This window comes from Nycticebus coucang, chromosome 5 (assembly GCF_027406575.1).
Source record: "Nycticebus coucang isolate mNycCou1 chromosome 5, mNycCou1.pri, whole genome shotgun sequence".
Classification (NCBI taxonomy): domain Eukaryota; kingdom Metazoa; phylum Chordata; class Mammalia; order Primates; family Lorisidae; genus Nycticebus; species Nycticebus coucang.
The window spans coordinates 101,998,276-102,022,855 of NC_069784.1; the positions used below are offsets into that span (position 1 = coordinate 101,998,276).

Consider the following 24,580-nt stretch of genomic DNA (forward strand, 5'->3'; position numbering starts at 1 on the left):
ATCATGCAAACATTTTGTATTTGTATGTAAAATAGAGTTATAAGAAATTCTGAGTTCAGATACTTAATAGAAGATGATTGTGTGAATGTCTAAAGCATTTGAAAGTTATATGGGAAGAGCCCACTGATTTACCATGCAGGCTACCCCCAGTATTGTAGGATATCTGTAAATGCCAGCACCATCCACCTTTGTGACAACTGAACATCCACCAACAAAAACACAAGAAAATTTCAAACTCTCTCCAGGGGTAGAAGAGCCCCTTTTGAGAGTGTCTGGTTTCAGGGTTTCTAAGACAGATGAAGTCCAGTGAGCTATGTAGACAGGGGAAGATTTAAGTTAAAAGCTGCCCAATTTCTATGTGAATACTAATGGAGCCAACTTTGCTAAAAAGAGCTAACGCTGTCTTAGGCAATTCATTTGTTTTCATTTTATGTCACTTCAAATTTTAAGAGCTTTCTATGGCAAACTGAACTGAGAATTGAAAACAGGTCATGAATCTTGCCAGTGGCTCAGTCAATAGGAAGGCAATAAAGGTTTGGAGAACTGTTGAGAAGAGGTTCACATCCAAATGCCTACTCAGCCGCTTCACTTGACTCTAACAGCCTTCTCCAATGCAATATATTCTCCTCTCCCCAAAATGGTTTTTCTCAAAGATAGAAAAGTCTGTCTCAGTAAATGGCAATTCCAATCTCTCAGCTGCTCAGGTCAAGAACTCTGGGCCATTCCAGACTCCATTTCTTTCATACCCACATCCAGTCAATCATTACGTTTTGCAGATGTTACCATCAAACTATATTTAGAATCTGACCACGTCTCAGCACCCCCTCCTCTTTCACTCATCTGGGGCAAGATACCCTCATCTTTCCCTCTGCAGATCTTTGCAACAGCCTCCTGACTGCTTTCTCACTCTCCAGAATATTCTTAACCCAGCAGGCAGAATGAGGCTGTCATCAGACAGATGACATCACTGCTCTGTTCTAAACTCCTTGTGATTTCTATCTCACACGGAGCAAAAGCTAGTCTCTCTGGTGACCGTATGACTGTCACACTTTGGACATGCCTCCTTTCTGTGACTTCTCTTGCTTCATCTTCTGCTTCCTCCCCCCACTACAGCCACATTCCACTCACTCCTGCTGTACGTCAACTGCACTGGGTACATTCCCTTCTCCCGGTCTCCATACCTGCTCTTCCTTCTCTCTGGAATGTTCTTGTGACAGATCTCTGCATGGCCAGCTCTCTCACTTCCTACATGTCTGTGAGTAAGATTCAGCTTCTCAGTAAGGCTGTCCTAGGCTCCCTTACCTGCAGTTTCAAACTACCTTCCCCTAGCTCAATAGGCACTATCTCCCCTATGGCTTTGTTTGTTCTCCATAGTATCACACTACTTATCACTACTTAAACAATGGCTATAAGAGACATATTTTACATTCATAAGAGCAGAGATTTCATGTATTTTTCTTCAGAGGTCCCACTAGTATTGTTCAGAGCTATTTCTGGGCATTGTTTAGCACCAAATAGATGACTGAATAAATGAATGCCCTCTTTCATTCCTCTGTGTATTGAGAATCCATTACATGCTTTGTAAGACGTGGTCCTTTTTTCATGGAACTCACAGAAGGGGAGACATAGTTGTTAGACTGGCAAGGAGAACACTTTTGCCCTTCAGTAGGGCTTTGCAGAGAGTATTACAAGAAGGTCCATAGTGAAAAGATGTTTCATTCATCTTGGAGCATGTGGGAGAGCTAGATTGCTGGGCATTGTTGGTAGATTATGGCATGATGAAAAGTGCCCAGTAGAGGGACTGTTACAATTGGAAGTACAAAGTCACAGAGCCAGGAAGTGTGTGGTTCTATAGAAGCCACAAGCACTTTGTGGTTCCCTTAGCGTAAGGTGCACAGAAGGAAGTGGTGAAAGGTGGGGCTGGGACTTAGCATGCAACATTCAGAAACTTGGGTTTTACCCACCAGACTGGAGGCCATTGAAAAGTTGTGAGCAGGAAGATGATGCTATCAGATTTATATTTTAGGTTGCTGGTGTTCATTTTGTGGAGGTAGTTACAGACATCCAGAAGGAAATAATGACAGTATAAACCACGCTGGTTGTCGAAGGCTTAGGAAGAGAAGGATTAGGTAACTATTATGGGGTGAAAGCTGTCTGCCCATGATGATCAACTGAATGTGAGAAATAAGAGGATAAGGACCAGATATTTTGCTTCTGTCTAGATGGACGGCATTGCCATAAACTGAGATAAAATAGTTGAAGCAGACCCACATTTATTCTGTTATTGTGATAGAGGGCCATGGCATAATGATGAATTTTGTTGTGTTTATTTGACTTTAAATGGCTAAAAGTCACATAGTTGCTATGTGGGTCTGAAGCTTATGAGCCACGTCCACCGTGGAGATAAAGAAGTGAGATCCAGTGGAGGAAAGTTGAAACCCTTTGAACATGGAGATCACCCAAAGAACATGTGCAAAGTGATAAATTGTGATGAAACTAAAGAACAGGTGAAAAAAATAGGAACCTAAGAGAGATGAGAGAAGAATCTGGAAAAAAAGTGTCCTTGAAGCGAAAATACATCAAAGGTCTGGAAGGAGGTAGCCACCAGTGATTAAATGGCACAGAGGTACAATAAGATAAAAATTAAAACTTGTTCATTGGACTTAGCAATGAGGAGATCATGGATAATACTAATTTGGTTTTTTGACAAGCATTTATCAAGAACATGGTTTGCAAAAGTACTTGTGCAAGGTCCTTTAATGAGATAATTGAAAAGGTGTAAATGATCTGGGCCCTTGTTGATTTTATAGATGGGGGAAGTAGAAGGTTTGAGCAGAAGGATACAGATAATTAAAGAGGTTTAAAATATCAGTGAGAAATGCAGCCACAGGGCTAGCACAGGGTGCTTCTCAGTTCATGAATACAGTACTGTGACTCTGCTGTGCTTGAAATGCTCTCTCTACCTGTAAGTCCCCTTTACTGGTGAGATGCTACTTGTCTGCCATTTGTCAGATCAAATGTCACCTCCTTTGAAAACCTCTTGTGACCCTTACACCTGATCAAGCTCCTGTATTGAGTACTCCCTACCGCCTTCTTTTCTTACAGCATTTGGCATAGTTTATATATAGCTTATAAGTATATAAATACACAGCAAATAAGTATATCTTTATTTCTACAATTGATTAATGTCTTAAGGACAGGAGCCATGTCAGATTTTATCAATGACCAAATAATTATTTGTTGAGTGAATGACAGCCAGATGTTGCAGGCACATGGGATTGTACTCAGCTGAGGAGGAACTACTCTATGATTAAGTAAACAGTGAGGGGATTCCCTTAAGTTTTATAAAAATGAAACTGTGAAGATAATTATTGGCTAGAGGGTCATGTGGAAATATAGGAAGAATTAATTCAATAGGGCTTATAGTCCCACTGGGGAATAGGTAATAATGAAAGGAAAAGGGGAAAACTGGCTTCTGAAGATTTCTCAGGACATGGGGACATGGAGTCAAGGGCAGTATGGTTAAGAAGAAGGAAGAAAACTAGGGATAATTTGTAGTAGAGCTCCACCCTGGGAGATAAGAATTGGATAGTGCTCTACACTCTAGGGAATTTCTGTCTTATGATAAATTAATCATAAGATAACTTGAATGCCTGTATGAAATTCCTTATAATAAGGAAAACCAGTCCACTGAAGACAATTAAAGTTATCAGAGTGTTTGCTTTAAAACACTAACAACGTAGCAGGAGACACCAAATAATTTTGAAATCAGCATCTTATTTTTGCAACATTGTCTACCCTGATAGATTATGAGACTATCAGAAAACTTTTAGTTCATTCAGGTTTTTGCTTCTGAGAAATACCTCAAATAGTAAGTTTATGTACATTGTCCTTGACATTGTCTGAGCATCCCCTGACACAGCAGGTGAGGATTCATTTCACTGATTTATCCCCTTCCTTTTTTCCTCTTTCAATATTTGATAATTATTTTAGTTCTTGCTTTGAGTCTTATTTGTTGGAGAAAAGAATTCTCTGAGTAATAACAAATCAAGTGACATTGTAGTTTATGAGTAGTGGGTTTCATCTAATGGATTAGGAATAACCAGTCTGTTCCAGTCTGTTTTCATGTCTTAAGTAAAAGCAGAATTTTAGTGCTAAATTGTAGTCACTTGAGCAATTAGTTTATCTGTTAACAGAGCTAAACTGATGAAGGTTTTCAAAGCTACAATAAAAAATAAAAACAACTTCATCGAATAAAAAATGAACTTTATGTAAATACGATTTAAACCTGTGTTTTGAAAATAAACAAAGATGGCATCCTCAAAGCGTGACCCTTTTAGAAGTTTAAAGTTACAAATTGCTTAGCAACTTGAAAAGTCATGTCTCCTGGTGCAAATAAACTTGTATTTTATTAGTTCATTTCTCTGTTAGTAGCAAGCAGTAAAATATTCATAATCTAGAGTATTCAACAATAGTGTTTGAGGAAGCACTGTGTGCTTGATGGTTGGTAAATTATGGAACCATTTTCCCAAGATTATGTGCATAAAGCATTGAAATTAATCTATAGAATCATATAATTCAATTTATAAGGTTACTATAGAGTGTTATCAGAGCTTATAATTTCATCACTTCTTGTGCAGAAATATTATTTGACCAACATTTTGTTGCCTGCTGTGTTCAGAATTTTATATTACTACTAATAAAAGACTGTGAAAAGAGAAAAAACAGAAATTTTAAAAATGAAATAAATAGCCCACATAAAGATTTTAGAAGCCAATGAAGCATTATTAAAAGCAGATATAAAATGACAGTGAAAATGATATGTGAAATTTTGAGGCAAATGAACTCAGTCACAGGTTTAACTTACTAGAACAAGTTGCCTGTCAGAAAAAGTTTTGGTACCATTTTGAGTAACGAATGTGAATTGGCTCAGAGAATTGCAAACACAAGCAATGGGATTACATGCCTGGTGCAGAGACAGCAGACCTGACTAAAGATTGTGCTATCTCTTAGCAAAGAGTATAATTGACCTTCTGGTTTTACCTTTACTTTCATAAGAGGCTGCTTAGCATAATAAAGAAACAGACATAAATTTAGAATCCTTTCTTCATTCACTAGGGTTGTCATTCAAACAGATGCCTTTTCTGAGCTTGGTTATAAATAAGAACGCCAATCTCAAGGTGCAAGTATGAGGTGTAACAGTGCTGATCTGTGTACAGTGCCCTGCACGTCACGGGCTCTCAACAAGTATCAGCCTTCTTCCCTGTATAGGTCGTCTGTGACACTGCTGTGCTGTAGGAAATTTAAGTTGGGTGTTACCTCCATTTTTTTTTTTTTTAAGAGGCAGAGTCTCACTTTATGGCCCTCTGTAGAGTGCTGTAGCATCACAGCAACCTCCAACTCCTGGGCTTAGGCGATTCTCTTGACTCAACGTCCCAAGTAGCTAGGACTACAGGCGCCTGCCACAACGCCTGGCTAGTGTTACCTCCATTTTAAGACCAAATACAATACCTAGTCTAGAAGTTGATTGTACGATATTCTGGGTGCTTATCAGTTGTCTTCAAGCGTGTTTCTTCCTAGTGCACAGGTGATTGAAAGAAGGATCAGAAATGGCTCTAGGGACCAGTGGGGCCTCCTTTGGCCTATGTCACCCCGAACACCATCGACTGTGCTAAACCAGTGTGGCCACAGTAGTCATTGATAAACATGCAGAACAGAGGGGGCTGACTTCCCAGAAAGCTAACAAGCTTAAACGTCAGAGACCCTCCCCTGCACCAGCCCCTTCTTAGACCTTGTATCTAATTTGTATCTGTAATTTACATTCTTCTCCTTAAAGAAGGCTCCTCAAATTAGGTAACCCACAGGCCCCACAACACCTGGATCCACTGCTACTGGACTTTTTTTAAAAAAGAAAAAAAAAAATCATCATGCCTAAAAAAGGATAAGGTGACTGATAGCAAGGAAAATGAGTTTAGCTTTTATTGCCTAAATCGTATTTTTGGTAACCCTTGACCCCGGATGCTCATATGCCCCTGACCACAAGCTAGCCCTCATCTCTCTAGGCCATTTCTACCTAACAATTATCCATAGGAATAAGTGAGAAAGGGGACTATCTGACAGTCAGGACTTTGCAGTTATATATAACCCCAGCATTTGATTTCTCACATTTTAGTTGGGTAAAGGAGAAGGGGTAGATGAGAACCAAGTTTACATTAATCTGACTCAGTATGTGTCAAACAGTGGGTTAGGCACTGTACATATATTACTACATGGTAAGAACTATTATCTAATTTAAAACTTGAGGAAAGGCGAATTAACTTCTTTTTAAATAGTTCTCTTAGCTAGAATTCAAACACAGGGGCTTTGAAGTCAAAGCCCAGATTCTCCCAACCTCCCCACAGGGCTGAGGCTGACCTGCCTAGGGTCACTCAGACACTAGGAGGGAATGGACGTTGAACTCACAGTTTACCTAGAGATTCTGAATACCTAAGGTCCTGACAGCCACTTGGTAAACTTTTCTTTCCTGGTTCATTCGTTTACCCGGGTATAAAGTGCTTGCTGTCATACGCATCTTCTACTTAATTACTGCTTCTTGGAAATGGTCAGAATCACCTAGAAACTCTCCAGAGTAGTTGGTAGGTCGGCGGTTGGATGGATGGATGGATAGATGGATAATTAGATTCACACATATGTGTATTTTTTAAGTGAAACTTACTATTCCTATGATTAATATTTGTTGTTATTTTACAAGCGGCCTCACAGTTCTTTTTAAATTCATAGTTCCCTTAAATTTCATTTTAACATTTTGCTTATCACTAAAACTGAAATACTGTATATGTTTTGCAGTTAGTAGCTTCAAGCATGTTTTTTTTTTTTTATTTTTTGTAGAGACAGAGTCTCACTATACTGCCCTCGGGTAGAGTGCCGTGGCGTCACACAAGCATGTTTTAATCTTAAACCTTGTAATAGAAGGTTATATTATAAAGTGGATGAATTCTTTTGTCTCTAAAACTTTTAATTTCTCTTTTCACAGAGCTCTTCTCTTTCTCCTGGAAGATTTTATCTCACCTCCATAATCATTTGCCAGTTTTTTAGAAATGCACTTATAAGGACACTATTGCAAAAGTTTGGGGAACTACACAGTATTTGGGGGAAAGGAAAAAACATAATTTCAAATGAAGCATATAAAGTGTGTACGGTGGCCTAGGTTTACCTGGCAAGACTCCATCAGCCACAGGAGAGAGTGACTCATGTGTTAATTGCAAAATTCTTAATTGCATAAAAACATTCTCTGACACGCTAGTCCCAACACATGTTATAGACACACACTTACAGTAGCTAAAATGTTTTTTGGAACATTTTGTTTAATAAAATTTCTAAACAAATAGCTGATAAGTATTTATAGGAGAATGAGTGCAGATACAACTTGAATGTATCACAGTAGATGCCAACTCCCTGGTGAAAAGGAAAGACTCTTACGAGGTGATCTCATTTTAATCACAGGAAAGCTGGGCAGTGTAAGCAAATTATTTTCCTTTGGATGACATATATATAAGTTATAAATTACATTGAGTTCTCTTTCACGATTATTCACCTTAACAAAGTGGGCACATATTTGAGTGAAAGATGGCTCCAGTTTATTTACAGAATCCATAAGGATTCTGAATGTGTCCGATTCTATTGAAAAGATGATCTTAAATTTTTTTGGCAGGGGCTGGGTTTGAACCCGCCACCTCTAGCATATGGGGCCAGTGCCCTACCCTTTGAGCCACAGGCACCACCCTGAAAAGACGATCTTAATTACAACTTGGCCTCGGTGCTTGAGACGGTGACTAGCTCATTGCTATGCGGTAGACTATCCAAGAATAAAATCCTTGTTACATTATAGCTGAAGCTGTATTTGCACAGAACTTGACTACAAGAGTAGAGGAAGGTGTTTAGTTGTATAGATGGCATCATACAAACAGTTCTATAAACAATGTATTTACGAATAATAAGAGTTAGAAACTAAAATGGTTTGCAAATACATTTATATCTGCTGTCATTTCCTTCAGCAGAGAGAGATTTCTGCTTTTGGAAATTTAGTCACAACAAATTATACATAATGCCTTCTTGTAAGGAATATCCTTCATCTCTTCTTATTTCCCCAAGCCACCTCCTTCTTGCTGATCATTAAACATAAATAAAATACACTTTCCCAGCATTTTAAATTGCCCCCACCCACTGAGTTAGGAGTATATCCAGGAAGACAAATATGTCTTCCTTGGGCTGTGTTTATTTGTATGTTGCTCAAAATAAGCCAACAGCTTGAGTACCCAAAATGTTACCAAGCTTTGCACACATGAAAGTATTCAGTAAAAACATCATTTTAGAGGATGTGATTATAAGCAAATTGACAGCCTCAGGAATACTATGAGACTTCTGTTTTGGTGAAACTCATAAACGTTTCATAAAATTTGTGAGGTTTTACTTTTTAAAAACTTGAATACCCTCTTTCCTCTTTCTCTCTCCTGGTTACAGATCCACATCCAGAGAACTGAAGGGTGTGACCACATGACGTGCTCCCAATGTAACACTAATTTTTGTTATCGATGTGGGGAGAGATACCGCCAGCTCCGTTTCTTCGGAGACCACACATCAAACCTCAGTATATTTGGATGCAAATATCGTTACCTCCCAGAGAGACCTCACTTGAGGAGATTGGTGCGAGGGTCGGTCTGTGGTGAGTATCCGACATACTTACAGGGCGGCGATTTTCAACCACAGCACACCGGTGGGTCAGGAGAGGATCTTAGGTGTACCACAAAAATGTTTAAAGATCATTAATTAAATTATTTTTTGAAAGACGCTCAAGGCACAGTAGCTATCTTCTTTTTTTTTTTCTTTTTTGTTTTGATCGACATAATTTAAATGTGCCGTGAAAGTGTGTAGGTTCAACTGTGCCGTGAGATTACAAACAGCTTGAAAAACACTGTTACAGGAACTTCTCCTGGGAATCGAGAAGTGATAAGAACTTAGAAATGTGCCAGCCATGACAATTCTGAGCACCTACTATGAGCCAGATATCCTAGTAGGGCTTTTCTACAGCAGCGGGAGGGGCATATTCTCTCACCCTTCTAACTTAATTAGAAACTTAAGTTTTGTTAGCAGCACTCTACTTGTGTGGGAAAGCAAATTACTAATTACACTGCAGAAATCGGCAGTCATTAACCTTTTAAATTTCTGAACCGTATGGGAAGCCACTTGAGAGAAACTGTGTCAACATTTAGTTTTGTATGGACAGTATCTGGTGGCATGTCTTACACATATCCCTCTGTTTAAATCATGGAAAACATGCGGTATAACATAGCACAGAACGTGGTCTTTGAAGGCAAAAAAAATAAACAAGTCCACATATTTCAAGGCCTTATAATGGAGTTTCATCATTATATCTTTATAATTGATAAGTCATTATATATATTTTGCTGTTGTATTAATAGGTAATAAGTAATGATGAGGGAATCATCAGTGGAATGAGTGCCTACCACCCAAAGTTTGATTATCCACGGGTAAATATTTTACACCCTTCTTCCTCAACAACACCCCCCCAACACAGAGTCACATGCATATTTGCAAACAGAAACACAGATATGTGCTTGTAACCAAATCACCCTAGGCTAATGCCATTGCCTTTGAGTGAAAAGGTTCTTCCAACCCAGCAGTTCTTCCAGGAGCCCCCTCTCTACTCCTTTGCAGTGAGATTTTTTCCCTCTCTTTTTCACCATTCAGAGCTCCATTATTTCTTTCCTGGCTGTCTTTGCTATGTGTTTGCATTACTTTTAAACATCTTGCACATTTCCCCTTTTCTACCGACTTCTGCCTAGTTACTTCTTGAGAATCTCTTTGTCTCTCCCCATAGCCCTCTGTCTCTTCGTTACTCTTATGAACTGCTTTGCTCCCTTGAATCATGTGCTGGCTGGTCAGGACAGAGCTGGTGCTCATGGTAGATTTCTACCAGATAGAAGTGAGAACATGTATTTTAAAATGCACTTCAACATAAGGAAACCACTGCCATCTTCTAAAATCTGTGTGATCTCTATGAAAGCAGTTTCCCTAAGGTTTAGTAAACATAATTTTCCACAGCCAATAACATTCAACATTGGTTTTGATTATTTTCAGTGTGTGCTATTTCTTTATTGACTTACATAGGAGATATTACAATTATATTACCAATATTTACTTAGTAGTTAAGTAGATTTTGGAGAGATAGTTTGGAACGCTAACTTATTTATAAATCTGTATGGAGAGAGCAACTAAAAACACAAAACCTTTATATTTTCTCATTGTTATTTTCTTTCCTACTTTAGTGCCATCTTGGATTTGTGGCACTAATTGATCTTGTAAAATTTAGTATTAAAAACTGTATGTTGTACAGGTCTGGCCATCTAGTTCCAAAGACATTTCTTAAAAATAAAAAAGTTTATATTCTTCTGACAAATTCCCAACAAATGCCTGCATTATGCTGCTTTTTTGTTTATGTAATTGGTTATTCCAAATCACTGTCCTTAATTCATGGCATGGTGTCGCTGCTGCTTTCTTAAACAGCTGTGTGATGCTGCTGCAAAGTCCTCTGTTCCTTTCTCTTTGTGGGTAGCATTTGGGTCGTGTGTCACATGCCTTAAGGTTACTCTGCAATGGCAAGATGTTAGTTACTGGCATCTTTTTTTGCACTAGTGTCTTTCAAAGTCAGTAGGATTACGATTGTGCACTCTGTGTTGTGTTTACATAGGACTAAATTTTATTATATTCACTGCCTAATTATTCATTTAGAAAAGAAAATTCTGGCTGATATCCTCAGACATCTTACCAACATTTATCCTTCTTGTTTTATAAGTGCTTCCTTTTCCAGTTTGTTAAAATGATTCACTTAGGCTGGGTCTGGTGGTTCATGCCTATAATCCTAGCACTCTGGGAGGCCAAGGTGGATGGATTGGCTGAGCTCATGAGTTCGAGACCAGCCTGAGCTAGAGTGAGACCTCATCTCTAAAAATAGCTAGGTGTTGTGGCGAGCGCCTGTAGTCCCAGGTACTTGGGAGGTTGAGGCAAGAGAATCACTTGAGCCCAAGAGTTTGAGATTGCTGTGAACTGTGACGCTTCGGCACTCTACAGAGAATGACAAAGTGAGACTCTGTCTCAAAAAAAAAATTAATAAAAGTTTTTAAAAAATGATTCACTTAATTAACTTTCAACATATTTTATGAATATTGGTACTCTAACAGTCTTAAAATATCCCTTTTGTAGTTCAATCTATTAGGTCTTCATATCATTAGCTTTCTTTGGACCCAGGAAATAAAACACTTTTTTAGCTGTGGGCTTGGTCAAGCCTCCTGCAGTACCTACCTGCCCTCTATTTTGTGAGTGAGCTAGGTTTTCTCCTGCTGACTCAGAATGTGTCACTCCCTTCTTAATCTTTCAGCATCTTGAACATTGAATATGGAAGTGATCTAAAGGAAAAGTATAAAGATGGATTGTGCTGGTAGAATAGAGTGAGCAAGTTGCTTTGCAATTGGGAGTTATAAAGGATAAACAATTTATGACATGTTATATACATGAACTCAGGACTTTGGTGAAGTTACTAAACTCACAGTGTGTATCTACTGTTCTATACCTGATAATATTTCTTAGAGAAATACAGCCTTAATTATAATCAGACTTTTTACAAAATAACATACACTATGGTATTTTAAAAGCATTGCTCTGATTGCTCGCTACATTAATTTTGAGACTCCGTTTATTTTGCTTTTTGTTTTCCAGCTGGAAAATTATTCATTGCACCTCTAATCCTGGTCTTGGGATTAGCGCTAGGGGCCATAGCAGTTGTAATCGGTAAGAAACACTTTTATTAAGTGGACACAATTTCTGTTTTATGCCTGCTTTAGCTAGCTAATCAGCATGTTCTTTAAAAGTTGAGAGGAGTATGTTTCCCGTAGGATGTATTTGTGTGGCCTTTTTCTGTCTATGAACAATTTAATTCATGTGTCTTTCAAAGCACTATTATCTCCCTTTGAATATGAGGGTTTTTATACAGCTAGTATCTCAGTGAAAGAGTAGGGGTGACTAGAACTCAGATCTTCCAATTCTGAGTTTGCATTGGAACATCAAGGAAAAGAAGCCGTGGTGTGCCCTTAGGTGTTTGATCCAGTAAAAAATGCCCTGGATTAAAAAAATAATAATGCCTTCAGTGTGTATAGGAACATATCTAAAATGTACTTAAATACTGACAAATAGAAAATGTTTAGTGATTTTTATGGTTTTATTTATACAAGTATATTGGTTGGTGCCTGTGGCTCAGTGAGTAGGGCGCTGGCCCCATATACCAAGGGTGGTGGGTTCAAACCCAGCCCAGGCCAAACTGAAACAAAAAATAGCGAGGCATTCTGGTGGGTGCTTGTAGTCCCAGCTACTTGGGGGCTGAGGCAAAAGAATTGCCTAAGCCCAAGAGCTCACAGCTGTGAGCTGTGACGCCATGGCACTCTACCCAGGGCAATAAAGTGAGACTCTGTCTCTTAAAAAAAAAAAAAAAGTATGTTAAAATATGTATTTTAAAGCTGTGGCTCTCAGACTCTAGTATGCTTAAGAATAGCCTGGAGAGCTGATCAAAACACAGATGCCTGCAGTTTCTGACACAATATGGAGGCAGAACACACGGATTTGTATTTCCAAAAAGTTTACAGATAATGACGATACTGCTGGCTTATAGATCACACTTTGACAATCATCGTGTTAGATAATTTTAAACTAAATTCTGTAAAGGTTGCTTTGAAGAGTGTTTCATATAGTAGACATGGAAGATTGCTAAGTAATATGATTTTTCATATATAAACTTCTACTTAGCAAGTAATACATGAATAGGACAGATAGAATTGTAAAGTCTCTGACTTTTACGTTTTTGCTGTGAGTCAGGAAGTAGGTATTATTATCTGAATTATATAAGTAAGGAAATTCGGCTTACTAGGGCCTAAGAAGTGGTAGAAATGGAAATCAAACCCAGCATTTGGTTCTACAGTCTACTCTGAAGTAATATGCTATATTCCCTAAAACTGAAGTGGTGTTACTCTCATTTAAACTGGTATTACTCAGGGTTGCGATGAAAGGGGAAAGAGCTAAAGGGAGGAATTAAAGAATGAAATCTTATAGAAGTAAGTAATTTCATAGCATGGATGTCTCTTCCCTTTTCATCTTCATAAATTGCTAATGATAAATATTTGTAAACAGTTTGCAAATAAATTAAAATGGAAAATTTTGAATATGCAAATCCAAACACTGCCCGTCCTATTTAACTTTGCTTTTTAATCCCTAGGTTTGTTTGTATTTCCTATCTACTGCCTTTGTAAAAAACAGAGAAAGCGATCACGGACAGGTATGCACTGGTAAAACGTAGGTGTGTCGACCTAAGCTGGTTGGAGTAGGAGCCGTACAGAATGGTACCCCCATCAGTGAGTCACATCTTGAAAGACAGGGAGAGGAACCTTCCACCATCTCTTCTCCCCTGATTCTCTGCAGGCCACAATGCCTCTAGCTACGGTGCACTCCCAACTTGGTGTCCTGTCCTTTCCTTAAACAAGTTGCTGCTTTTCAAAAATGGTCACTTTCATAAACTATAGACATCTGTATCATAACTCTGACCTTTGTGGTGGTTGGAAGAAAATATTTTAAAATTAAGAACTAGTTATCCTCAGAATTGTTCTGAGCACACCTCTCCTGAGCATCACTTGGACTGTCTGAACCCTGAACCTCCCTCCAAGCTGTCTTGTGAAACTTGGTGTGAGTAGCTGACGTCCTCCGTCTGTACCCCAGCAAGCAAGGCCACTTTTCAGAAGATGAGAATTCACCAAATGCACCTGTTTTCATCTGTGTAATTCCTTTATCCTTTGGATGCTATAATTGCTTGAAAGTCTCAATGTCCAAAAGGGAACTAATGAAACTAAATTAATCAGAAAAATCCTGAGTTACTAAAGTGCATATGTGTAGGGATATGAATGTGTGTATATATAATATGTATTAAAATCAGGCCCATTATCCTTGTATTTATCTGGTTCCATGCCTTTACACTATTTTTCCACACTTTCATACACCTATTTAAAGATGATGGTTCCTTTGTGGGCATAATTTGGTAATGGATTAAATTAAAACCAATCTAGACAACAGGCTATGTTGATGTTGACCTTTTCTATTTCTTGCTCTCTCTTTTTGGCACTCACAACTAAAAATTTGTGCAATGTCACCCCAAGAGTATTAAGCTTTGTAAACTGACAGAAATGAAAGCCTGCTTTTAAGAAATTCTCAAGATGCAAATATTGAGTCTTTTCAGATTTCTTATACGTTGGCATACATTTTTCACTCATGGATAAATCCTTCACATGGGAATATTTAGTCCAAAGAACAAGTATGGTGTAGAGAGAACTGCGTAAGTCTTAAAAACAAATCCCTATTCTCCTCATTTTTTAACCAACTTGTAATTACAAATAATTCTGCTGTAGGTCAAAGTTTACATTATTTAATTCCCCCACCCTCTTTTCCTTTTCTCCTCTCTCTTTTCTTTATTTGTCCCCAAGTTTTTCAGAAAAACAAATGCTAGTTTTGAAGGATTTTTCTTATGTTTACTGCTCAAGTGCATAACAATGTGTTGGTGTCTTCTTATGGTGGGGCAATTTGAAAACTTTTTGTATTTATGAGTTTATCTGAAATATAAACTGCTTTTGGCAATGGAAACACCAAAAACATGAAGGAGATGTTTTCGGGAATTTTTTTTCAAGTTGCAAAATCTTTAAAAATAAGAAAAGGACAAGCGACTGGTATTCCTTTGTTTTCATCACAAAAGTTTATCAGCAGACAAGAAGAAACCCCAAAGAAGCCTTAAGTTGCCAGTTGTCTCCAAACTCACAAAATGAGCTATTCACTTTAGATGTACATTTATTTGTCAGCAACCTTGTCTGATTTGAAATAGGTTATATGATAAAACAGGCATTAACACGGATAGTTTGTGTTTGTTAAGCTCCAGAGTGTAAGAACATTTTATTATTTTTGACCTAAAAAGTGATGTTTACATGCATTGGTAACAAGCCAGCATCCTTTCCACTTTTTTTTTTTTTTTTAATCATGCAGAAAAACTACAGCTGTTCCAGAGACTAGTTGTCTATTCCCAGTAAGATTAGGGCGTGACATTTATGGGTCTGGAATAGCATATTTCTAAAGCATTATATAACACAAGATAAAGTGATGAGCTAGTCTCAGAAATTCATGTTTTCATTCATCCATCCATTCGACAGATGTTTATTGAGTGCCTATTTTAGGTACTCTAGTATTAAGACTGAAGGCAGGAAACTTCCTAACCTGAAATACAAATGTTTCTGTCATAAAAGTGCTTAAGTTTTATAAGTTCATCTTTCCTGGACTTAGGCATTAGTTTGGCAATATGTGAATATGATGAGACAAACCTAGCAGATCCGTACATATATGATGTATGATGTCTCCATATCATATGCATGATAGATAGGAAATATTCCCATAACTGTTTATGAATACATATGCCCTAGTCATAGGCACCTACTGGCTAGACAATGTACCTTCTGGTCTGAGATAGCCTATTTTCTTAGGTTATAGTGTCTGTTATCTTTGGCCTACTCAGGGATTTTTATTCCTTTCTTTAAATAACTTATCCTTTGGTGGTATTTTTATATTATTTGGAAAACTTTCCGATATTCCAGTACAAAGAGGTGTCTGTTTTCAGTGAGGGCTATTTCAGCAATGTTTGAAGTAGTGTGCACTGTGCTATACAAGATTTTCATGTTACTATTGCATAGTTTTTTTTTTAATTAACGTATGCATTTTCTTTTCGAAGGGTGATATATATTAGGGCTTTCCCTACTGGTAACTTAAAGTAATTATTTGTGATTTTTTTTTTTTAAGTTTTATCAAGATCTTAAAAAGAGAACATTATTTATATTTCAGTGCCAACTTTGAAGGTAAAACAATAGTAGTAACTTTTGGGATAAATTCCAGAAACTATTATACTTTAGAAAAAGAAGCGTGCACATAAAACAAATACCTTTCTATCCAAGGCTTGCCATTTTATATGTTTTTATTATAAATTTAATATATACTACTTTTTAAAAAATCGACCATATGGAATTTATAAAATACAAATTTGTCTGCCTATCCCACCCCTCATTTTATAGGGGTAACCACTGTTATGGTTTGGTATGTCTACTCCCAGACACTTTCTACAAATACACAAGCGTGTGTGTGTCTGTATCTGTGTGAGTTAGTTTTGTACAAATAGAATAATAATATTTTTACTGTACTGTGACTCTTTCATTTTATTATGTATCAGTAGACACTTTTTCTTAAGGGTTTAGATTTACCTCATTCTTTTATAAATTATTACATAATCCATTCTAGGGTTATACTTTACCGAATTCGTCCTTTGTTGAATGAACATCAAGATTGTTTTCAATTCTCTATGACAAAGCATTGGTAAAGACTCTTTCACGTTTATTTTTATCACCTTGTGTGAACATTTCCATAAGTCTTTAAATCTTGTTCTTACAAGATTTTTGTAATAACATCTTTAATGCATTTTTAGGAAATGAGGTCACAGGAATAATGTATCTGAGACCCTTTTGGGGTAAACAGAAAGATTGTACAGGCGAACATAATTTTTAAAGAAAAGCGTACCTTGAAAGATAATTTCCTGTCTGCTTGATTAGTCAGGTAAATACCTTGTCAAAACTTGAAGAGAAAATTTTTTTCCAATAGAAAAAAAAATAAAACGTGATGCCATGTCTGTCAGAAAATGTGAGAGAGATGAATTGATTTTGGATTACGCAGTTTTAAAACTTGAGGGATTTAGATGAAATACCCAAGCCAAATTGATGATGTTTGTTACATTTTTTAAAACACTATCCATGTTCGTGCATGTTGCTCTACAGAGGAACCTGATTGTGCCATTGTGAACAGTAGGAAGCAACATGTTGGCGGTTATAAATGCCCACGATAATTAATAGAAAAACACATTTGATGATGTAAGGTGTGGTGGGATGATTATAAATTATGAAATAACATGAAACATTTATTTTATAATGAATCCCAACAGCTCGTTAGGAATTTCTATGTGTGGTATAAGAATAAGAGAGAGATCAAACCTTTTGGTGTAAGCCACGTTCTATTGCTACCCCCTTGATTTCCTCAGAGGTGCTATTGTATCCTAAGAGTGGAACAGACAGGAAAACAATCAAAGATAATTAAACCTCAGTCGGGTTACAACATGATATCTTTAACTGTACTTTCTCTGCTGTGGTATCAAGATTCGGCCATGCCTGTCAGGAAATTCCTTGTTCTGTGACACCTCCATCTCTTGAGTCCCCAAGGTCTCATTTCAGCCTTCAGCTTTCAATCCTACCATCCAAATGTATGAACCAGTACTCCTGTAAAATTACCTACAAACCATGGTAATCTTTCCAGTCCTGGATGCCCTTTCTCAAACTCCTTTTCTCTAGACTATTCTCTGCTATTCTAACTACTCCTTTTTATTAAAAGAGAAGAAGACAGGGGAAGGGGCGTTGATAAACTCACTTTGGCATGTGCAAAGCATTGGCATTCCTCCTTGACCTCTGCCAAATGAGACTACATCTGCCAAGACATAAAACCAGCTGCTCGCATGTTAAATACAGTTGTTTCAATCTTAGACTTTGACACAAAAAGTGGCCTAATGAACATTAATTGGTATATTTATTAAGTAAGAAAAAAAAATAAGAAAATTCATGCCAAAAGCCATTTTAGATTTTAATTTTATAAGCAAGCTGCACATATGCCTTAATGTGAGTCTTCACATTGGATTATATTCTTACTCTTTCATATTTGTGGCTAAAATCTATTCCATCTATTAAAAGTAATTTTTCCTGTGGTCAGCTTTATTTTGGTTTATGTTATTATCTGTTATAAACATAGCCTTAAAATTCCATAATGCACTTTAAAATACTCATGCCATTTAATTTTTTCTTTTTCTATTTTTTTTTTTTTTTTTTTTTGGTGAGACGGGGTCTCATTGTTGCCCAGGCCAGTCTTAAACTCCTGGCTTCAAGTGCTCCTCCTGCCTCAGCCTCCCAAAGTACAGGTGTGAGCCACTGTGCCCAACCCCATTTAAATAATTTAACAATGTTAAAGCAACTAATACATATCTATCAATGGAGACAGTAGAGTCATAGTATTAGCAAATATGTGTCATCTCTTTAAATTTGGTGGAATCAGAAGCTAAAGATTTAAAGCCAAGTAAAACATACCTGAAAAAATACAATTTCTGAAATTATATTAATCCTGGAAATTGGTTATCAGGAGCTCAAACATAGCACATAATACTTAATAAATGTTACCTAATAACCCAGTTGTAATATTTGTTTAAAATGTTAATTTCTGCTGAAAATTTTAATTGCAATTTAGTAGTTCATGCAATTCTATAAAAAGAAGTTTCTCTAACTTGAAACGAGATAAGTTAAAACTTCTGCCACCAGTTGCCAGTTGGAGTATATTTTGTTTTTCAAATCATTATTATCTAAGAATGATATTTTCCTCCTGATATGGAAAATAAGTTTCAGTATCGTATATCCACAATTACTACTCTGATAAAACTAAAATAATTTTATAGACCATTAAAGTATAATCTAAACAAAATTAGAGTTTCAAAATGTCAGGAGTATTTAAGATTGTGCAATGATAAGTAATGATACAAACCTTTAAAAGAAAAATGCAGTGGGACTCCTTTGTCACTCTGATTTTGAGGATAGAACTAATACACATTTCCTAGCCAAGTATTATGTAGGGTACTTCACTTTTGCAAGGCCAGAACTTTATGACTTTATCCAAATCCAAGAAACAGTCACGTAGTATGAGATTATTGTAGGTTTGTTTTTTTTTTTGAGCATTAGCTGAAGCTTTAATATATCACATACCTTACACATACCTATACATACTGCCAATTTAGAATCATACAGTCGTGCACATTACAAACTATATACATTTTTTTTTGCTAAAGAAGTGACTGTTTTGAGAATAATATAGACTTAAAAAGCATTAAATTATTTTTTAAATAAATAACACAAAACATTACCACTGCCTTTTTTGATACTCGTCTTTTCAAAGAAATTTCATTCAGTGTATATAAAATAACTTTGCATCACTTAGATTATTCAGACTTATTATTAGCATAGAAAGCACTTTGTTTTCAGCTCCGTGCCATGTTTTGTCACTCTGTTCCATCGGTAGTACTAAATGACTTGGTGAAATGATATCCACATACTTTAACATCAAGTTCTTATTTTCTCTTAGATTTCTTGATTATCTTGCTTTTTGCCTCTGCAGTCTTCTTCCCATCTTGCCAAGTGTGGGATAAATTCTGTCTTATCGTTAACTCTTCATTCTAGTGAAATAAAAATCAACACTGAAAGGACTCTACAGTTCATCTCTGGTAGTGAGCATGATTTACCTTTGCTTTTTGAAATGTATTAGGAGTGCCTGGAACACTTTTCCCTCTTCTTGATAGGAGTGGAGAACACTGCCTAGCCCTCTACCAAGAAGTCAGGCAAATGAATGAGAAGATAACAATTGGATCAGAGGGCCCAATAACACCCTAAAACCAGGCTTCAGAAATTGCTTCATCATTAACATCAGTATTGTGCTTACCTATTAGTTGGACAGAAAGCACATATGGACTTTGATCCAGCCTGACCCCGAGTCATTGTCCTGTATCCAGAAAGGGTTATGGTTTATGATCGTCGTCCCAGCTTTGACTTGGGGTACGTTTATGCAGTGTAGCATTTGTATATAAAATTCAGCCAATGGATTCATACTCTGTGAACATTATTAAATTTTGATAATCTAAAGTAGATCACCTTGAATGTAATTGATATTAGCTCTATTCTAGAGAAACCATTTGTCATTTGCAAATATTCAACTTTTCATTGTTATAATTTAGATATGTCACACTCTGAATAAATATATGAAGATATATTTCATAGTATAGTTTAGTACATGACCCAGAAAAGTTCAAAGGAGAGTCAAACTCGGGTATTAGAGGGCCCTAGAAATTGCTGAAATAATGATCATTTCAGATTCTTGTGGCTGGCCAACTATGCTGTCAGTCAATAGTCCCTGAAAATTTGCGTGGTGTTCACCTCATGCTCCAGCTTGGGAAATAGTCTCAATGATCTGGTCAAGTTATTAAAAATAACGTTTGTATTAACATTTTACTTCTTCAATATCCAAATATATGTTGATTGTTTCAAGCAAATAGTATCTAAATGTTTGATAGAAATAGCTAAATTTTTTTAGTCCATAGAAAATTATTATGCTTTATGTTTCTAGATTAAGTATTGAGAGTTTTTTTTTTGTCAGCTGACTATGAACCTTTTTATTAAGACTCATTTCCTTTTCAACTTCCATAGGGCAACCCCCCAAAGCTTACTTTTATTATTTGATGATTTTCATCAAAATTAAAATTCTGCTGATGGAATTTTAAAATGTAGACCAACCTTATATTTAACATGAAAACTAGAATAGTAATTGGTTTATGTATATATGAACATTTACCTTGACAAGAACAATCTGTTACAGATTTTTAACATAAAAATTGACAATCATGTTGCTATGGAAACAATTATTAACATAATAATTAGTAAATTCTGACAGATCACAAAAAGTTTGTGTAGAAGGAACATTAAACAGAACATTAAATCATTAGTAAATTAACACATTATTTATTAAAAAGGTATAAGTTATTTTGTTTCTATTTTAAACAAAATTGATTATAAGATATTTACATGAAACTTATGTATTGTATGTCTATAATCAAAACTGTGGGACAAGTAAATTATTTACATATTTTTCACAAAGAATGTAAAATACGAAAAAAAGCATTTGGGTATTTAATCTGTTATTACAATATACTCAGAAATTGCAGGTCTACGGAATAATTACCATCTTCTATTTAATTATCAGATTGTATCCCATTTTGATTATATTCTCATAACAGTAAAATATGAGAAGAAATTTCTCTAACATTTACTAGTATATTGCTGTTGTTAGTTTTCTGCAAAATTTGTAGCCGTTTCCCAAAGAATATGTCATGTTTTTCATGTTTAAATTGAACCTGGTTGAAAAGATATTTCTTTGATTTTTTTAATGACATTAGAAAATATTCATGTAATTTTATTTTTTAACTTTTTCTGCATTTCATTAGTTATACTATAATCTTGACATCTACAAAAGTATGTGGAAGAAAGCATTTCAAAACATTTTTAAAAAGAAGCAGGCAGAAATAAAATAAGAAAACAGAATATTTTTATGTAGATATCTCTGAAAATGTAAAGGAAAAAGCAAATTCCACTAAAAAGAAAATCTAGGGAAATAAGGAGTATTTAAAAGACCTAATTTCTTACATTGTTGAAATCAGCTTCTTATTTCTAAATGATTATTTCATGATGTTGGTTCCATGAGTTGTGCTTTTAGCATAGTACATAATTTCCTTACCACTTAGTGTTTATAAATTAATTACTAAAAAGAAAGGAAGAGATTGGTGAATAAAAACCAGGAAAACTGGGTTTATTCCCATTTTCCAATAGCACTAATGTATAATCCCTTTAACCTTCCATGATGGTGCTTTGTGTGACGAGTATATAACATTTATACATGTTATTAGTGCCTTATTTTTTTCACTTGACTTTATTTCTTATCTAAAGAGCCATATATTTTTTGTGAGTGTTCTTTGGTCTCTCTGTTTAAAGTACTAAGGAGACAGTGTATCTTTAGGAATGTCTGTAGGTTGTGTTTGCTACCCTAACCTACTGGGTTATAAGAGCAGCAGACTAGCCAATGTATTTTTCTTAAATGGCATTATTCATTTTTAAACTAAAGGATAAAGGTGTATATTAAACACTAGAAATTGAAGCTATTGAAATTGAAATATATTTTGAAACCACACAAAAGAATGCTTTTTAAGTTTGAACAGGATTTGAAATAAATGGCTGAGTTTTATCTATAGCCCCAATTAGGACAAAATCACTTTATAAAAAGCGTTAGAAAGAAAAGTAACTGTGTTACAGTAAACTCACTGTGATCCGGAACTCAAGCAACCGGCATGGGATCTGGCCAAAAAAAAAAAAAAAATTCTGAGTTTAAAGTTGGTGCACCCTGCTGCCAATTAACCCCTGCTTCCTGCATTCCTCCTGCAGCTCTCATGCGTTATTTGTAACAGTTTTAAGTGTTAATGTGTGTTAGTTAAAGTTAAAAAATGTGGTAGCAAAGTTGAAAAGTTGTATTGACTGACATTTAACTAAAATTATACACTGTATTTACAAAGCTATTTTATAATGCAGTAAAACTGTATTACAGTAAGTGACGTTTGTCTTTGTCTTACTTTGTTTTTAATTAGTGTGCTTCAATATTAATATCAAGTCAACACAGAGTTTATGGTGTAGTAGGGCGTAGTATGGTGTGGGGTATAGAATAAGTTAGGCCTGTTTTTAATAGTAACCCTCAAGCAACCGGAAACTACATTTATCCGGAATCTACCAATCCCCATGGGTGCTGGATAATGGGGAGATTACTGTAGTTTATGGATTTGACCATTTCCCTACAACTTGTGGTTGGCAATATTTTATCAGTAATATACTTCCATGCAGACGCTAGAGAACCACCGTGGTGTTCGCTATTTACATGTTAATTCATTCACAGCTTTATCAACTCAAGCCATTTTGTATACTATATTGTTTTGTTCTTCTGGGTCTGTGCCTTTTGTTTTAGCTTTATGCAATGTGCTGGTTTTGTTGTATTCTTTATGTATTATGGTATGTAATTCAACTTTTCCTGATGAATGTATGATGAATAATTAAAATAAACCATGTGCTTAGAAAAGACAAAGACACAGGTTGTATACGCAAATGTGTAAATATTTGACAAAGACAAAATGAAAAAGAATCCTTCCTGCCAACACATGGGTCCTGCTGGACAGAACCTGGAAATTAACAGATTTTTTTTTGTTTTTTAAGCAGTGAAATTTAAAAATCTATTACCTCAAGAATTCTCGGTGGATATGTGTCAACGTACTGCTTCTTCTTAGGAAGTACAATCTCACTTGCTGCTGGCAGTAAAAGCAACCCAGATCACACAAATTTTAGGGACAAGTCTTTCAAAAGATGGATATCTCGTGGTATTTTGGAGTCTAATTTTGGACTTTGATTAATGTCCCAATGGCCTTTTGTTATGATTTTTTTTAATTATTATTATTTTTGCTTGGTTCTTTGAGAATGGAAGGGTAATCTTAATTATGAGATCAGATTGCATGGAAGAAGACATTCACTCTGCTTGCATGAAAACTCTGATGGGAATCAAACTGTGTTTTGATTGTCACTGTCTGAGCTGTTGTGTGGATTACTGTGGAGTGCTGGTTACTGCATGATGTGTGCAATACATCGTGCAACACCATCTAGCAATGCCTAATAAAAGTTCTGAAAACAGAAGACTCTTGTCTTTTTTCTGGTAGCTTTGGGATTTAAAGACACAAAAAGGTAAAATTTGACAGTGTCCAAGCTATCATATGTGAGTAAACATGGAGTTATTGAAGTCATTTCTGCATCAGATTCTAGAAATGGAGAAGTAGGAATGAATGGAAATTCATGAGTGCTTTGGGGAAGGTGGATTGTGTTTTGTTACTGTGGCATATTTGGGGGAAAGGGCATGGAATAGTGAAGATCAGCCCATACATCCTGCATGGGGTAAAATAAGGAAGCAAATAGTGTGGAAGTAAGAAGTTGACATGGGGTGGTGATCACCCTCCCAGGGGTGTCCAACCTGAGGTCCACAGGCCACATGTGGGTTATCTGAGAACTTTTCTGCTTATTTGTGGTGTTGAATATCATGGAAATTATGCAAAGACCTTTTGGAGGGCTCATCAGCTTTCATATTTGTGTATTTAATGAGTGGCCCAAGACAGTTCTTCTCCCAAGGTAAGGCAGAAAAGAAAAAAGGTTGGACACCCTAGACCAAGTAATTGAACTAGGAAAAATAGAAATCACTAAGCTGCTAAAGCCAAATATATGTGCCTATTCTATAACCTAGCAATTATTTTCCTAGACCTATCCCCACAGAAAGAAGGACATTTGTTGATCAAAGGTTCAAAAGAATTATCAACATAAATTGGACAGACTGTGGTATATTCATAAAATGTATTAGACTGCAATGAGAAAGAAAAAAATTAATTAAAAAAAGAGCAATCTATGCAAAACTACAGTTGACTCTTACAGACATTATATTGAGCAACGGAAGCCAGGCACATTAGAGTGTGTGTGTGTGTGAGAGAGAGAGTATGTGTATTAGGATGACATTTATATGATGAAAAATGGACAAAACTGATCAACAGTGATCAAAATCAAAACAGTGCTTACTCTAGCCAGATGTGGTGAGCACCATAGTCCCAGCTACTCAGGGAGGCTGAAGCAAGAGGATCTTTTGGGCCCAGGAGTTGATATTTCTGTGAGCTATGACACCAAGG

The 24,580-nt window shown here is 36.2% G+C and overlaps 1 protein-coding gene across 1 annotated transcript in view; it reads left to right on the plus strand.

Moving 5' to 3' along the window:
- Positions 1–23,549, plus strand: part of RNF217 (ring finger protein 217) — a 140,951-nt gene extending 117,402 nt beyond the window's left edge. The window contains exons 4-6 of the mRNA XM_053591418.1: positions 8,521–8,722; positions 11,794–11,865; positions 13,340–23,549. Of these exons, the coding sequence (XP_053447393.1) occupies positions 8,521–8,722; positions 11,794–11,865; positions 13,340–13,413 (348 nt within the window). The 3' untranslated portion in view covers positions 13,414–23,549. The remainder of the gene's footprint in view (positions 1–8,520; positions 8,723–11,793; positions 11,866–13,339) is intronic.
- Positions 23,550–24,580: the final 1,031 nt, after the last annotated feature.